General features: G+C 45.3%; 1 protein-coding gene across 7 annotated transcripts in view; it reads left to right on the top strand.

Annotated features, from left to right (window-relative positions):
* pcbp4 (poly(rC) binding protein 4) overlaps window positions 1-16,582 on the top strand; it is a 195,710-nt gene that overhangs the window by 112,996 nt on the left and 66,132 nt on the right. For 6 of the 7 annotated variants that reach the window (XM_076884382.1, XM_076884386.1, XM_076884381.1 and 3 more), the window contains 2 exons: window positions 923-955; window positions 13,899-14,015. In XM_076884382.1, the coding sequence (XP_076740497.1) occupies window positions 923-955; window positions 13,899-14,015 (150 nt within the window). Of the gene's footprint in view, window positions 1-922; window positions 956-13,388; window positions 13,513-13,898; window positions 14,016-16,582 lie in introns of all 7 variants that reach the window. The other variant, XM_076884387.1, reaches the window with a different exon arrangement.

Genomic DNA, 16,582 nt, shown 5'->3' with positions numbered 1-16,582 from the left:
GGCTTTAGTTTTCTGAAATTTGCACGCCTGTCGTGATAACATTGGGCGTAATCCTTCTACATGATATGAAGTTGCCGTGAAATGTGCATTAACAGTGTGTAACATTTCCAGTCAGGCCGTGTCATTCGAGTCTGTACTTACTGAAAAGGCGCTGCTCTCAGGGGAAGCGAGCCCGTTTAAGCGTGGACGTGTTAAATAAAGCCCAGTAGGATTTTTATCCAAGTATATCACAGCTGAGCGAGGCGCGATAATGACCGCTGGCCCCCACGGCACATTCGCTAACCCACAATTGGGGCTGATATCCTTCACCCCCCCACCCACCCAGTCACTTCCAGTATGCGGCCTATTAACTGTGACACAAAGATGGCATTAAATTACATGATGGTTCTAGTTGGATCGTGCCAGTCTGTAGTCACGGTGCAGGAGCTGCTCTCCGGGGCTCCTGCTAGCATTAAACGAGCCTGCCAGGCTGACTGGTTTGGGCAGGCTCGGCCAATGAGGACGCGTGTCGGCAGAGATAAATGTTACGCAGCTCAGAGCGCAGATGTGATCCGTGTTAGCCCCGTTTGTTTATCGCGCCGATGTTTTTCCTGAGCGAATTAGCAAACGTGTGTCACACTCACAGCATCCCACTGTCATACCTGTTAGCCGCCTAGCTCACTGAGGAGCTCCACCAGTGAAGCTGCTCGGGGGCATCCCGCTGGCTGTTGATTAGTAGGCAGCGAGCGTCGCTGATTCGTTTTCCTCACCTGGATTTTTCAGTCAGTCTTTCAGTAGCAGTAGCTTACTCCTCAACGATTTAAAAACACTGGAAAATGATCTTGTATGTATTTGATCGTGTTGCTCAGATACTTGTCTAATACATCTTCATTAAGGACTCGGTACACTCGGAGATGACTGTCCTTCCTGTGTCTCTCCACAGAAAGGAGAAACAGTGAAGAGAATACGAGAAGAGGTAAGATTGACCTCATCTCCCATCACACATGTTCATTCTTCTGTCATCCTCCTCTGTCTCCCATTAACCATGACTGCCCTCTGAGTGCAGCTCCTGCTAACTGCAGCGTGGCTGTAAAGCACTGTGACGCTGTGTCAGTGAGAAATAAGGAGTCATGATATCCTGTTAGGGCTCCTTTCTGCTCAGACTTAACTGTAAATACAATAAAAAGGGGCTTTCATCTTCACCACAGCTGTGAGCAAGAATCCACCTCAAACATCTGAAGGTGTGTTTAGTATTTTTGGCGGCCTCCTGTGATGTTGCAGTTTGCACATTTAGCTGCTCTTTGCTGTCAAAAGTCTTTAAAATGTACAGGGGAGGAGTTCCCCTGCAATCGGACCTCTCTGGCTTCCTGTCTGTTCGAGGAGACATCGAGCGTGACAAAGACACAAACGTGAGGTAAGAGGGGAACCGAGACGAGGACGCTGGATCGTGCCAATCAGAATCTGCTAACATCGGTGGTTCAAACTTCAGGACCAACAGTTTTCTGGTGCAATGCTGATGCAAGACTTTGTTCAGTGGAAATGTGTGAAACCAGTCAATGTCTCACTGTTTTCAATGCAATTGTATTTATATAACTGCAAATCAAAACAACAGTTGCCTCAAGGTGCTTTATATTGTGCGGGAAAGATGCCGTAATAGCTTCTTCAGCAGCTGAGCATTGTGGGAAACTCTGACGGGACGGTGCTCCGGTCTGGTGGTGCAATGTTGCTGTTCCCATTCCCAACACATGAAACGATGCTTTATTCTCAAAGCTGTTGGCGTGTCTCGGTGGGGGTGGGGACACTACGGTGACCCCCCCCCCCCACCTCTTCAATTTCCAGCATGTGGGATTACTGTTGTGAAGAGGTGCGTCCACCAAATCTAACAAAGTTGTTTGTAGTGATTAAACCGAAGCTGGACGAAAGCAAAACCAAGCGCAAAACAAAAAGGTCCAAACGGCGCGTGAACCGTGGCGTTCTGACAGCAGCGCTCCTCCCGCCTCTGAACTCTGACAGACTCTGTAGAGTAGCACCATAATCTCTCTGATGTTGGTGCGCTGAGGCACAAACAGCATTATCTGACACCCTCGGATGGGAACGTTCACTCTGAACCTTTAAGTTGACAGGATGACTAACAGTGAGAAGAACTGAACTCATATTTCATATAAAGACAAAACCCGAATCCCAGCAGCACTCAGCGTGAGAGCCGGTCTAATCATCTGCTGCCTCTCCATGCTGTCTGCTTTCTCTTACCTCTCCTGGCTTCATTTGCAATCAGGTCACTTGCAGCAGCTGTATGAATACTTAAACACACGGATCTATAAGTTCAAATGCTCCACATTCATCTCACTGAAAACAGAACACGGCCATATCAGTGGCTTAATGTATTCCACAGCAGTTTTTTATATAAGTGAACAAAGATGCCAAGATCCTCCTAGGAGAGATGCTGTGAAGATGATCCGTGAGCAAACAAGACTCGGAGAGAAGTACCTGTGTGAGCGTGTATTCATAGCTTTGTGGGGACCAAAGATGGAAGTTTACCTATAAATGTGGTTTTAGTGTCAGGGTTACAGGTTATGGTTAGGTTTGGGGTAAGGGGCTAGGGAAAGCATTATGTCAATTAGATGTCCCCACAAGGATATAAATACGTACGTGTGTGTGTGTGTGTGTGTGTGTGTGTGTGTGTGTGTGTGTGTGTGTGTGTGTGTGTGTGTGTCTGCCTCATATATTACACTGGAGAAACAAGGATGAGTTTTTATGTCCCTGAATCCTCACCGTCATGTTGAACAGCTCTCCCGAGTCCCTGCAAAATAAAAGCTTCTCTGTCGGTTCATCAGCAGCAGCTCGCAGACTGAACTATGTGAGAAATGATCACACTGAGATTCTCTTTAACTACAGAATGAGCTTCAAATTAGGTCACACAACACCTTGCGGTGTTTTTCGACAATATGTTTCTGGAGTTTAATGAGTCTACATGAACTCAGTCAGTCCCCTGCTTGTCTGGAAAAATGTAAAATATTAACCCACAAATCTGTTCTGGAGGGAGAAATGATTTTAGAAAAGTGTGTGTTAGGAGAAATGGTTTGAAGATGACTGCACATGAATCAAGACTCCGGCGAGAAACGGGGGAGGGAGCAGGAGGGGGGGCAGAGTTTTCATTTATGTGTCGGGGGAATTTTAAGTTAACTTGTGAAATGTCACAAAAATAAAATGTGAATTTAGGCGAAAAAGAGATGATGAAAATTCTTTTATGCAAAACAGGCTATGCATATGATAATATTTAATACTTGCATATAACCCGAGCACTCGCGCCTTTGCTTCTTGTGTTTGTGCTGGAGTGCAGTCAGCATCCTGGCTGTTTTGGAGAGCGCCTCCCAGAGGAGCTAAAGTAGGTGGGCAGGAAGTGGGAGGGCTGGGCAGTTCTAACTCTGTGCATCCTGGACATGGATGGATGGACGAATGGTTTTTGTTTAATCTGTCATCATCCCTAATATAACAGCTACATTCTTGACGAAATCTTGAATTACATCATGATATTTCTGTGAGATAAAGAAACTAACAGCTGTTCCTTTAGAGATATATATAGAACAATTATAGGCTTCATTCTGAGGAAAAGGATGAATGAGGCAAACACAAGGCATTTGGGCAGTGTTTGGTCTAATAATGAGTAAGAGCAGGAAAAAGTGATGAAATGATGCTGCAGGAGGTGCTCTGTCCATGGTGCTGATGCTCAACATGCCCCAGAATGGGTACTCAGCTTTGTAATCAATTACAGATATATTTTCTTTTTTAGATGCAGCATGATGCAAAAACCAGAGAGCAGATTAGAAATACAACACGCAGCAGCCTGAAGCGCATTAGTGGCATTTACCATGTTAACTCTGTACAAAGGTCACACTCGCTCGAGCAGTGCTCAGACAACACTAATGTGAGTTTGACTGACTGATCAGCCGCTTGTTTGGCTGAAACAACCTGCAGCCAAATATGGCTGAAATGTGGCTGTGCCTGGAGTTTCTGGCAGAACAATGCTGACTAATGATTCTTGTGGGAAACGTGGCATCAGAGGAAAAGGAGGAGAGCAAACAGAGCCTGGCTCAGACTGAAGAGAGTCGGGAGTCTCTAAAGGGGCCAGTGCGTGTCGTTACAAAACACTTTGTAGAAACTGGATCCAAACGTGGGCACACTATAAGAAGATCAATGCATCGCACTGCTCATCGACAGAAACACAGCTCCTTCACTCTGTTAACTTAATGGAAAAGACCAGGTCCAGTATGTCTGTATATATTTAGTATACTGTTGACACGATGGTGCAGCGGTTAGAAGGTTTGGGATTCAAATCGTCTTTTTTCCAAAGACCTGCATGTTAGATTCATTCTATTCATATGTGTGCAAAGATGAATAAAGACTAGATAGAAATGCACCATCAATGAATCATTACTAATGACAATACAGAGGTTCAGGACTGCCAACATGCATCACCTGTTAAAGGTGTAACAGCAGTAACATGGAGAGCCCTGCCCTAGAGAAACCTTTCAAAATAAAAGTACTCAAAGTGAAAATAAAACAGCATTTAAGCAACAAATGAAAGTTCAAATTCAAAATAAAACTTGATGACCCCTAATTTGACCTTTTGCAGAAGGATTGAAGGACAAAAGACAGAAAAGTGATGCAGATGAGGAGAAAAGAAATCTGATTGTTGTTCTGGAGCATTTCTGTCTGAAGGTGGAACTCAGAGCAAGGAAGAGAAAGCATGAATATTTACATCCATATTTGCCTCTCAAGGACAAACCACACAGAGTTAGGCTGGATTCAAGCTCTGTTTTCCTCTCATTACTCTTTTTCACTGCCTGACCGGCTGCCTCACTCTCAGTCACTGTATATGCAAACTGACAGATCACAAACACACTCAGCCCGTCGTACATTTGTGCTGATGAAGTCTGTATGAAATCTAGTGTATCAAGGCTACATTTTTACACATCGCGTGTTTGTGAAGAGGTTTCTGGCACAGACGGAGACGACTCTGCATGCAAGAAGTCCCTTTTCATCATGTCAGTGAAAGCATTAATGTCAGGCTGCTGCTCTTCATCATGGCTTCACACACAAACATACACATACCTAGACATGCATGCAAACGCGCGAGTACACACAGCCTGTCCTTTATCACACACAGATGCTCACATGCTGCGAGCATGCCTCCCTGATAAAGCAGAACAGAGCAGACTAATCCAGTTGAATGACATGGCTGTCCATCCTTCCTCTGCTCCAAATGAAGAGTAATGAAGACAGCCGTCCCACGCTGCAACAGCAAGACGGCGCACTGCTGCACTTATTATGACTGGAGGGGGAGGAATGAGGGGTGAGGAGGAGGAGATGGAGAGGGGTGAGGAAGATGGGTGGAAGGGTGAAAAAATAAAAATAGAAAGATCTGGAAAATAATGACAGCCCAGATTCCCACTAGTGGGAGAACGTGCACGTTCAAAGGTGTGTGTGATTTAGCTTCAGTGGAGATGAGTCCAGAAACACCGCTGCATGCTTTCTTCTGTTTCTGCCAGTATAATATTTTATTTTTATCTCCTTGAATGTGCTCGTATATGTTAGTTCTGTTGTGAAGCAGGCACGTGCACAGAGAGGTCTGAGGTTGCGTTCATTTAATAAGTTTGAGGTTCATGCACACCTTTGTGCTGCAGAATTCCCCTCATCCCCCTCGGATATGTCAGCACTTCTGCTCTTTCAACCCCTCCACCAGCCCCAGCATCCACCAGTGAGCTCATCACTCCCCAGTTTCTCTGTGACCTGAACATGAACGCAAAGTTGTCAGTTTACGAGTCGACTCGTATTCCTCCTCGTCTCTGAGATGCGGGAAAGCACTAGAAAAAAAACAAACAGGAACTTTTCCATCATATCTCGTAGCATCTCTTTTCATTTCAGTTGATTTTTTATCTTACAGTTTTGTAAACCCCGTATCAAAAAATAAACCAATCAGTTAATCGGACCTTTCAGAGTATCATCGCTGTGTTTGGATCAGACTCACGGTACCACCAGCTGACCACTTCCTGACGACCTACGAGTCTGTTTGAGTTATACACCAGCAGCAGCTCATCGGTTTTTCAGTTCTTACATTCAGAGGAAGCTGGTGTAAAGATTTAAGGAACATGCGTTCAGCTCTCCTGGTTCCTGTGACGGGATCAGCTGTTCTGATGAAGGTTAGAGATGAAGATAAACCAAAAGAGGGTCTGTGAGAGAATGAAGAAGAAGCAGCTTTCACTGTGGTAATTTGTTTGGTTTGTGGTGTAAAGTGTGCTCGTTTCACTTTATGACCAGGGCATTTGTAACACTGTTATATTAAACCCTAACCCTGAGCTATCAGGACTTTTAGTTCTACTAATTTGTCAGGGGACAAAAAATAATCAGCCTAACGAACACACACTGGGAAATATTGTGATTAAGAAAGATGCTTTTCTTTCCTCGACATAAAGAGTTGGGTTTAAACTCTAATATCAGTGAGGTCATTGGTAGTTCATGCACAGTTTAGGGTTGCACCAAAATGAAAAATCTTCTAACAGGAAACCTGTGGTGCCAAAATACACCAATGTAGCATGTGGCTAATAGACTGGGCAGGTACGCCGGTGATGCTAATGGCTGTTGATTTTATTTGGATTCTGGTGAAGATGAGAAATGCCAACATCCTGCCTTAAACGTGGAGCTGCAGCTGCGATTAGCTGTAAGCTTGAGCGGTAACAGTCATAATGTCTCACTCAGGGAAACTCAGGTCCTCCAAACAGCTCAGCTACGTTTTGATAGAGAGAGGGAACAAAGGGATGAAGGAAAAGATAAAGAGGCCAAAGGGAGGTTAGAGAGGGTAACTGATAGGATCGGGGTTAAGCAGGAGGATACCGATGTGATGGATGGAGAGGACTGCAACTCCGTGAGGCAGATGGAGGGGAGGAGGTATCGATAAATTCCCGATGCTGATTAGATGAAAGGATAAAAGAAAGGGAGATGGATGAAAGAGGGGATAACGGGTGGAGGGATGAATGATAAGGGGGCAATCTTGGAGGAGGGGGAGAAGGGGCTGCTTGTAGTTGGAGGATAAAAAGCAAAGGATAGAAGGATGGAGGTGGGTGAGAGACAAACAGACTGAGGAGAGGGAGACGGCAGCTAATGTATTTTTATTGAGATAATAAACGGTGTGAGAGTGGGAGAGAATTATTCCATCATTGCTTTATTACCAATAGCTGTGCATGTGCACACTCACAGAAGCACACACTCGCAGAAGCACACACTCACAGAAGCACACACTCGCAGAAGCACACACTCGCAGAAGCACACACTCGCACCCAGAGAATATTTGTTCTGTTTTCATAACAATGAGAGGAGCCTGCAGTCTGCTGAGGATACGGGGGGGGGATCTAACTGATAAACAACACACTAAATGAAATGCGCACTCGCACACTTTCACCCAAAGCAGCAGCACATGAGCCGCAGCAAACGGCACTTCATCACAGACGCGGGCGCCGCGGAGGGCGGCTTGACGTGAAACTTCTTTTCTCAGTTCATGCAAATCGCGTCATGCAAATCAGTGCAAGACAGTAAAGCAACTACAGAAAGGGACTGTGGTGTGGAAGACGCCGGCGTGGAAGAGCCTCGTGTTTCTGACACGTGCACGTTCACAGAGAGACGGCAGCCGTCAGTCTTGTGCTGCTGCTTCTCACTCGTTACTGAAGATTGCTGCTGTCAGAATCGATGAGTAGACAAGTCTGAGCTTCATTTCTTCCACGATCTTCACACAGACTGTGCCAACTGGGGCCGCCGTGGAGAGATTGTCTGAATGCAGTAAAGTGACTGTTTTACTGCAGCGTTGAACCTCTGATGCTCCTGTACAAAGCAGGTCTGATCCAAAGGTCCTGAGAAAACAACAAACAGCTGGCCAGCTGTTTGTAAGGAGGAGAGGCGGGTCGAGCCTGGACAGGAGAACAGTCCATCGCAGGACTAACACAGACAAACATGCCTGTGGTCCTCTTCGGTGTAGAATCAATAATTAACCTAACAGGCTGTGGGAGGTCGTACCCAGCTCCACACAGAGCCCACTGGGCCTGTGGATGTGAGGTGACAGCTCTAACCGCTGTGCCACCGATGACGTTTATATATTTGTTACAGTAACACAACACTGGTCGGTTAGAACAGTTGTATGGGCTCAAAATGTGGTCATAAATATTTTGTACTTGTAAAAAAGATTTGTGTGTGGACTCAGAAAAAAACCCCTGCAAGTTACAAGTACGGATTTTGACCCTATTTTTCTTCCTTTCATCTGATTGGTCAATGTCATGTCAATCACAAATGTAACAATCCAATCAGAGGACAGATGGGTTTGGCTGTCGGAGGGGCGCTTTTTTGAACTGCAGGTCCTTGAAGGGTGATACAGTTTGAAGCTGGAGGATCGCTATATAAATATCCGATAGCAGCTAGGTCCCCTAACTTTCAGCAGCTGTTGAAAGGAAAAAGTTGTGGTATATCAGTGGTTAGAAATACATTATTACTTTAGGATTAGTCTAACACAAAGTCAGGGCTGACCCAGGACCATGGCTGTGAGTCACAGTGCGCAGCATAAAAGTCCTTTCACATCGGACGCAGGATGTGCTGCTAATGCTAACTGCTAACTAAAAGCAAAGGATCCAGAATTTGTTGCGCTAGCTGTTGAGCTCTGTGGGTTTTTGCAGCAGCTCTACCTGCACTAGATGCACCTGCTCCTTGTCTTTTCTATCTCTGACTTTATGTCCTCTACAAGAGTTTCTGTTTTTTTTGCTGGTTCTTCAAATGTTCAATAAAAACATGTATGCTAATTCATAACGAAGAAAGCTTTGTAATGAAGACTGTCATTTCCAAAACACTGCCCGCCCCCACCCCGCGGTCCGCAGCGCTGTTGAAAAGGCTGTGGAAGTCCCTGTATTAAACACGTAGACCTGTGACACAAAAATCACCAAACTCGGACGACCACAGACTGTTTTCCTTCGTGGTGATGAAGGAAAACGCTGGGTTGGCATGTAAAAGGGCATTTATTCCCTTCAAGGACCTGCAGTTCAAAAAAAGCGCCCCTCGACAGCCAAACCCATCTGTTCTCTGATTGGATTGTTACATTTGTGATTGACATGACATGGACCAATCAGATGAAAGGAAGAAAAATAGGGTCAAAATTCGTAGTTGTAACTTGCAGGGTTTTTTTCTAAGTCCACACACAAATATTTTTTACAAGTACAAAATATTTATGACCACATTTTGAGCCCATACAGTTGCCACTTGTTTCAAAGTTTTCATGGTTACCGTGGTGATAGGTCTCCTCTTAAGAGTCTAATGGCGTTTTCACACCTGCGCTGTTTAGTGCGTTTAAATCGAAGTCTGGCCTGTTTCCCCCCCCGGCACGGCTCACGTGTGCAGATATGAACAAATCGCACTGTGTGGACCTGAGCAGCAGGTGGAGGACGTACAGTTCCAATCAAAGTCCGGAGTGGTTCGTTAATGGTGCGGACTGACCCCCAAACCAACCAACTACCAGGTGTACGTTACAAGTTTGAGCTGAAAAACGTCCCGCAGCCACAAATGCTTTGTGGTTATGAGAGAAGGTACTACAGATGTGCAAAGGTCTGTACGGGCTAGCAGCTAGCCGCGAAATGAGCCTAACAATTCCCAGTTTTCCCACACAGCAAATTCTTCCTGGATTTACTTTTGCTGTGGAGTTCACTTGGATTTTTCTCTGTATGAAAAGAAACCAAACCACAGGAAAAAGCTCCGAGTTTCACCTGGTTCAGACCACAGTAAACAAAGTATATTTGTTAAACCGCAGTGCTGCAGACACGAAACACTCTTTCTAGTAAGACTCAGTTTCAGTGTCATTGTGACAAATGGATCGACTGCTCGTTACTGTCCTGTGCTCCGCCATGAGGGTGGGCTGTACTTTCAGTACCTGAATGTCAGAGGGCGAATCTCAGCTTCGGTTTTGTGTGAATTATTGTTGCTGCTGCTGATAGCTGGAGCTGAACTACGTCTGCTTTAGTTTTCAGTCTTCAGTCTCCAAAGTCTGAAGGCAGCTGTGTCAGGTGAGGAGCGAGACGAGCAGCACGAAGGAGCAGCTCCCTCAGAGTGAGCTTTTTTAGCTCAGTGCAGGAGAAGATGGCCTGGGCGATCGGCTGAACTGGAATCAGTTTGACTTTCAGAGGCTCCTTCTTAGTGTTTTTTAAATATGTTTGTGTGTGTATATCTATATATATGGAGATATATATGTAGTTAATGTACTTTAATAGTTTATTTTTGATGGCACTTTGGGGCTTTGCAGCGCCACGAGTTCCAGAACGTACTTGTATCTGTGACTTTTGTGTCCACAGACTCTTTCATCGTGTACGTATTCAGTCATTCAGAGCATTCTGATATCAACGTGTTGTGTTGTGGATGATGAGTCGAGGCCCTCGATCCTTGTTTGCATAAAGTCGAGCCCTGAGCTACTTTATGCAAATCAGGGGCTGCTGTGACACAACTCCTCTGGAAACTCCTGAAAATCTTTAGAATCTTTGTTGAGCCAGACTCGTGGTTTATTTCTCTCCTCATATGTGCAGAAAACGTGAGCAGGTGACCTCAGACGGGTGTTTGTCCAGCCAGGTGCAGCTCAGTCATGACTGTGGAAGGAGAGAAGTGATCTCTCCTCACTGCTCCGTTAGCCCACACTACTAAACATTTACAGTCATTTTTAAAACTCTGCTATGACCTGAACGCAGCTTCGGCACATAGATCAGTTCAGACAAATATAATGTTTCTGTTTGCACACTAACATTTGAGATACGCCCAACAACTTTACACTTAGCGTTAGTGCTGAGATTACTGACGTTTCAGGTATTTAAGCTTAAACTAAAAGATCTGTGAAGCTACTGGCTGTCATTGTTCCATGCTCGGCGTGTACCTGCACGCAGGGCTCTCGTACACTGTCAGGCTGCTGCTTGGACTGGTTTGCACGTCACACATGGAAGCTCTTTAAGAACTAATAATAGGTCAGTCATGTATAGTATTATATAAGATATAGTGGCTGCACATGCGTCGACATGCTGTAGATGCACTCGGCACAGTCCCAACACGTGGCAGGTGTTTTTCTTGCGAAACATGCAAAAAAAAATGTTGCACAGCTGATGTACGCTGAGATGGTTCGTGGCGAGCTGACATCAAACACACACAGCTGAGCGTCCGTCAGTCTGTCTGCGTCTGTCTGTGTGTTCAGTGATGGAGAGATCAGCTGTGAGTGGAACAGCTGATTCCTGCACTTCCTCTCTGTGAGGATAACCCCCACAGCTCGATTTCTTGGTGGATGGTGAAAAAAAGGGATTTAGTTTAGCGCACATTTGATTTAGTTTCATGACCGCACGACACTGAAACACGTTTATGTGAATGTTGTGTGTTCGTTACACGTACGTTCTTTACAGCAGTGAGGACCAGTGAAGGCCCAGTGTTCCCAGTGGGTGCGGTTCGATGGAAAGAATCGCCTAACTAATCTGACAGAAAAGAAATGACAACTTAATTAAAGAATCAAGTGGACGTGAACGTGAAGAAGAAAGTTAATTAAAAAAGTAACAGTGAGAAACAGTCGGCCAGAATAGATTAAAATAGAAACGTGATGGTCGAAATGTGAATAAAGGCCGGATGAAAGGATGTAGGTCATCGTTAGCACTGTGCTACATGCACTCTTTCACTTTCAGCTCCAGCATGACGCAGGAAGAGCTGTGAGGGCAGGATCCTGACCCGGATACAGACACGAGTCACATGTGGGAAAGACTCTCTCTCCCTCTCTCTCTCTCTCCCTCTCTCTCCCCCTCTCTCTCCCCTCTCTCTCTCTCTCTCTCTCTCTTAGTCGGGTATTCATATCTTGTGGGGACATTTCATTGGCTGAGTGACCCTAACCATAACCCAACTGTAACCCTGACACTAAAACCACATTTTGAGTCTCAAAAATACCTTCAACTTTCAATTTTGGGTCCCCACAAAGATATGAATACACGCTGTCTCTCTCTCTCTGTCTCTCTCTCACACACTCACACACACACACACACACACACACACACACACACACACACACACACACACACTCACACACACTCACACACACACACACACACACACAGTCCAGACTCTTACCTGCATATTTTTGTAAGTTGATTTAAAGTGTAGGTAATCAGATGGGATTCAGAAGAAAAGAACAACATTATTTACACAAATTAAAGAATTCAATTCAAATGTAAAAATATTTGAGTGTTTTAATTAAAGGGCACCTTTTCAGTATCCTGTTCTAATGGTGGATAATGAGGTCAGTGTATGTACAGACTGATGAACATTTAGTTTCACATCCCTGATTCTCCAGGTTGTCATTTATTCCTGCTGCTAACAGTTGATAACACGTGATTCAAGAAGAGGGAGGAACAAAGGCTGACAAAAACAAGGTGCAGACAGGTGAGCTTATGCAGAAGGTGCAATCTAAAGAGTTAATGGGAGGCTGGGCGTACAGCAAAGAGAGTGGCACGGGAAAAGGCTTTTAGTGACATGTAAAGAACAGAGGAAATGATTTGTACTGATTGGCAGAGAAATCGCGCTGGAAAGGATGTGCAGCAGAGTGGAGATGGAGACGGGCGAAGAGAAAGATGGACGGATGGGGAACAGTTAGTGAATCAGGAAGTGCAGAGGATTAGTGAGGAGGAAGTGAGGTCAGCTATGAAGAGGATGAAGAACAGAATAGGAGTTGGTCCAGATGAAGAACAGAGCTGTAACTACAGAGCTGCAGCATGAAGATATGGGAAAGAACTGTTGAAGCTGGGTCAAGAAAAGAGTTTGAGGTGGAAGCGATGGAGATGTGAAGATTTTCATGTCGTCGATCTTTATATTGACCTAAGCTAAGAGCACAGAGGAAGTTTTCTAATTCTGAAGAACATTAAAAATTTACTCTGGTTTCAGGGCGTTGATTCCTCTTCCCCCACAAACCCAGCACCGGGCTCTGATTCTAATCGTCTCTGTTTATCTATACTCCCCCAACTCACACTCCAATTTCCTCCTGACACCTGCCCTCGCCATCCACCCCCGTACGGTTATTACTGCACCTTCTCTATATCTTCAACTTCTCTTCTTATTTCTCCTCAAATATTTGCACCGCCTTGTCTCTCTCTTCTCCTTTTGATCCTGTCCCTCACTTTCCTGTCCTCCTCTTCCACCTCCTGCCCTTCCTCTTCTACCTTTAATAAATCTCTACCCACACTCTCTCCTCTCCATTTCCTGGGCTTGAATCTCACCTTCCTCCCACCTCTTCCTCATCAAATCATCTAAATCTCCCTCTTCTCCTTCACCCCTTTTCATTTCCTCCTCTGCTCCTCCTCCTACCCACCCTTTCCTAGAAATCTTCAATTTACTGTACGCTGGTCTTCTCATGTGCTTGCCTCCCCTCCTCCTCCCCTCGCTCCTCCCCCTGTCCTCCCTCTTCCAGCCTTCTTGTAATCCCTCTCTTCTCCTGCATCACAGGTGAATCTCCCGTAGGGAACGAGGAGCAGTGGCGAAAATGGTTCTCCTCCTCTTCTCTGTCTTGGCCCACATGTCCCTTCCCCCCACTAATGTGTTTTCTCTCTCCTCTGTTTTGCCCCACCCTCTTTCCATTAACCTCCATCTCCCTCTCCTCCCCCATCACGACTCACCTCCTCTCTGCTGCCCAATTGCCTCCCCTCATTCCCAATGTTTTTCCTAAATTCTCCTCCCTCCCATCATCCTCTCATTCCCTTTCTCCCACTCCTTACCTCCCCTTTCCCCTTCTTTTTGGCCCCTCCTCACACCCACCCCCAAAAATACATTTTCCCACAATCCCTCCCTCCCTCCCCCCTCCCTTCCCCCTCCACCTCTGTCTGGACCTACAGAGCAGCGCAAGGATCAACATCTCAGAGGGTTCCTGTCCAGAGAGGATCATCACCATCACAGGGCCGACAGACTGTGTGTTCAGGGCCTTCACCATGATCACGTTCAAACTGGAGGAGGTAGATACTGGACACACACACACACACACACACACACACACACACACACACACACACAGCTCTGACTGAAGTGTGTAACCTTTACTTCCTCTACACTGGGGCTGCTCCCTGGCAGGGAGCCATTTATTATACGATATGTCTAATGGGATTGTCTGACCTCACAGACACTGGTACAAGCCCATATGCACACACACACACACACACACGCACACACACACACACACACACACACGCACACACACACACACACACACACACACACACACACACACACACACACACACAGTAGTTAGTTACGTGTTTTCTGACATGGTTACCGGGTTTGCTCCATTTGTCTTTGACAAACTTTAAGTTCTTATCTTGTCATTTAAACTTTGCTGCTAATCGTCACCAAATGAAACATTCACATTTATTGATGTACTGTTGGTTCTAAGTTAGGCAGACGTTGCCATGGCAGCATCCTCCTGTCTCTGTGCACCAAACATAAAAAAACAAGAGGCTTATTTAGGTCAGTCTTTCCTGTGAGTTTCTTGTGCTTTTAAAGTGTAAAAAGAGTTTAAAGCCTTCAGCTATGATGTCATCTCAAAGGCATCGTTATATTGTGTTAAAGCAATATCAGCTGAAAGGACAGAGCTGCTGCTGTGAAACCGGACTGTGCAGCATCGGGCGTATCAGCTGTGATGCCACCCACTCATTTTCCCGCCTTGATATGTTTTGGGGGTTAGAAGACCATATTTGGATGGAAAGGCGGCGTGCTAACATGCTAACATTTGCTGGCTTGTTAGCAAGGTGACTCCATAGCACACGTGACACACCTGGCACCTTTCAGAGTTATCATAAAGGAGTAACTATCCATGGAGGATTATTTGTTGTTCCAGACTTTAAAGTCGGATATTTTAACAGAAGAGTCCATGAAGGTCATTCATTCCACCCCGCCTTCATTTCCCCGCCCCGAGGGAGGCCAATCCTACATGAGTCTATTTGATTTTACAAAAAGAGCTTTTAAAGCTCATTTATGAATGTCCGGGTATTAACATAATATGTAATTTCTGCCACTGCTGGGTTCAGTCAATCAGTCCAGCAGCAAAAGACGTAGTTTGATGTTGGTGTGAAGTACTGTGCTGTGAGTCGTCTTTAGCACCACTGCTAATAGGTTACACAGAAAAGAAAGGTAAGGTAACCTTGTGTTGAAATTCTCTGTTTTATTTAACTGTAACATGACCTGTTAGCTGTGTTACAGCAGCCGAGGGAGGTGACGGCAGCGACACATTAAACAGAATAAAAGATGTTTCTGTGGGTGAAGTCAGGAAACATAAAACATATATTACATTTTTAAACATCTGTGTATTTACCTTCTTTAGTTGAGGCCTGCAAAATGTAATCCACAAATATTTTGGCCTTTAAATGAGATGATGATGATTATCAACGAGGAAGAACTGGCGCAGACACGTATGTTATTTGATCGTGCTGTTTTTGGGTCTTTATCACTGCATATAGTCAGATGGCAGAAACAGCTGTTCATACACATCAAAAAAATGAAGAATAAAAACGTTCCGTTTTATTCAGACAGCGTCAAATCGCAGCAACAGCTGATTGAAGGTGCTTCGTATTGTGAGGTAGAGGCCCTGCAGACGAGGAAGATATCTGCCAGATGCCTCTCTGTCTGACAGCTGTATTGCATTATAGAGGGTGATAGCATTATCCATGATGGATAACAGTGATGTCCAATCACAGAGCCAGGCTTCCCGGTCAGTTTGTTAAACCCCACAGGATGCAGGTGAAGTGGTGATGGGTCTCAAACTATTACTCTGCAGCATAAAATGTATTTTCTGTTGTTTGTCAGTCTGATTTCTGTGGGTTTGAACATTATTAAGGACATAATTTATGACTAAGGCAGCACGGTGGCACGGTGGTTAGCACTGTTGCCGCACAGCAAGAAGGTCCTGAGTTCAATTCCACCATCAGCTCTTTCTGTGTGGAGTTTGCATGTTCTCCCCGTGTTTGCGTGGGTTCCCTCCGGGTACTCCGGCTTCCTCCCACCGTCCAAAGACATGCAGCTTGTGGGGATAGGTTAATTGATTAATCCAAATTGCCGCTAGGTGTGAATGTGCGAATGAATGTGAGTGCGAATGGTTGTCTGTCCCTGTGTGTTGGCCCTGCGACAGACTGGCGACCTGTCCAGGGTGTACCCCGCCTCTCGCCCTATGACAGCTGGGATAGGCTCCAGCGCCCCCCGCGACCCTGACAAGGATAAGCGGAAGCGAATGAATGGATGGATGGATAATTTATGACTAATCATTGGTCAAACAACCTGAAGGCAAAAAAAACAACTAATTGTAAAAGGCATTAAAAACAGGGTTTGGCTGATTTTAAGAACAATCATCTTTAATCAGCCACAAGATCAAATCTTTTCTTAAATCAGAGTTTAAAGTAGTGGAAACAGGAACACTCCAGGCTAAATGTCGTGCTGTGTTCAGATTTTGTTTAAGCCAAGCGGCCGAATCAGTGAAGTGTCTGTAATTACTCTGCATTTTCAAAGGTGTGGATGACATCAGGAGAAAAGCAAA

Source organism: Maylandia zebra, linkage group LG5 (assembly GCF_041146795.1).
Source record: "Maylandia zebra isolate NMK-2024a linkage group LG5, Mzebra_GT3a, whole genome shotgun sequence".
In the NCBI taxonomy this organism is placed as follows: Eukaryota; Metazoa; Chordata; class Actinopteri; order Cichliformes; family Cichlidae; genus Maylandia; species Maylandia zebra.
This window is presented reverse-complemented; position numbering and strand designations above follow the sequence as displayed.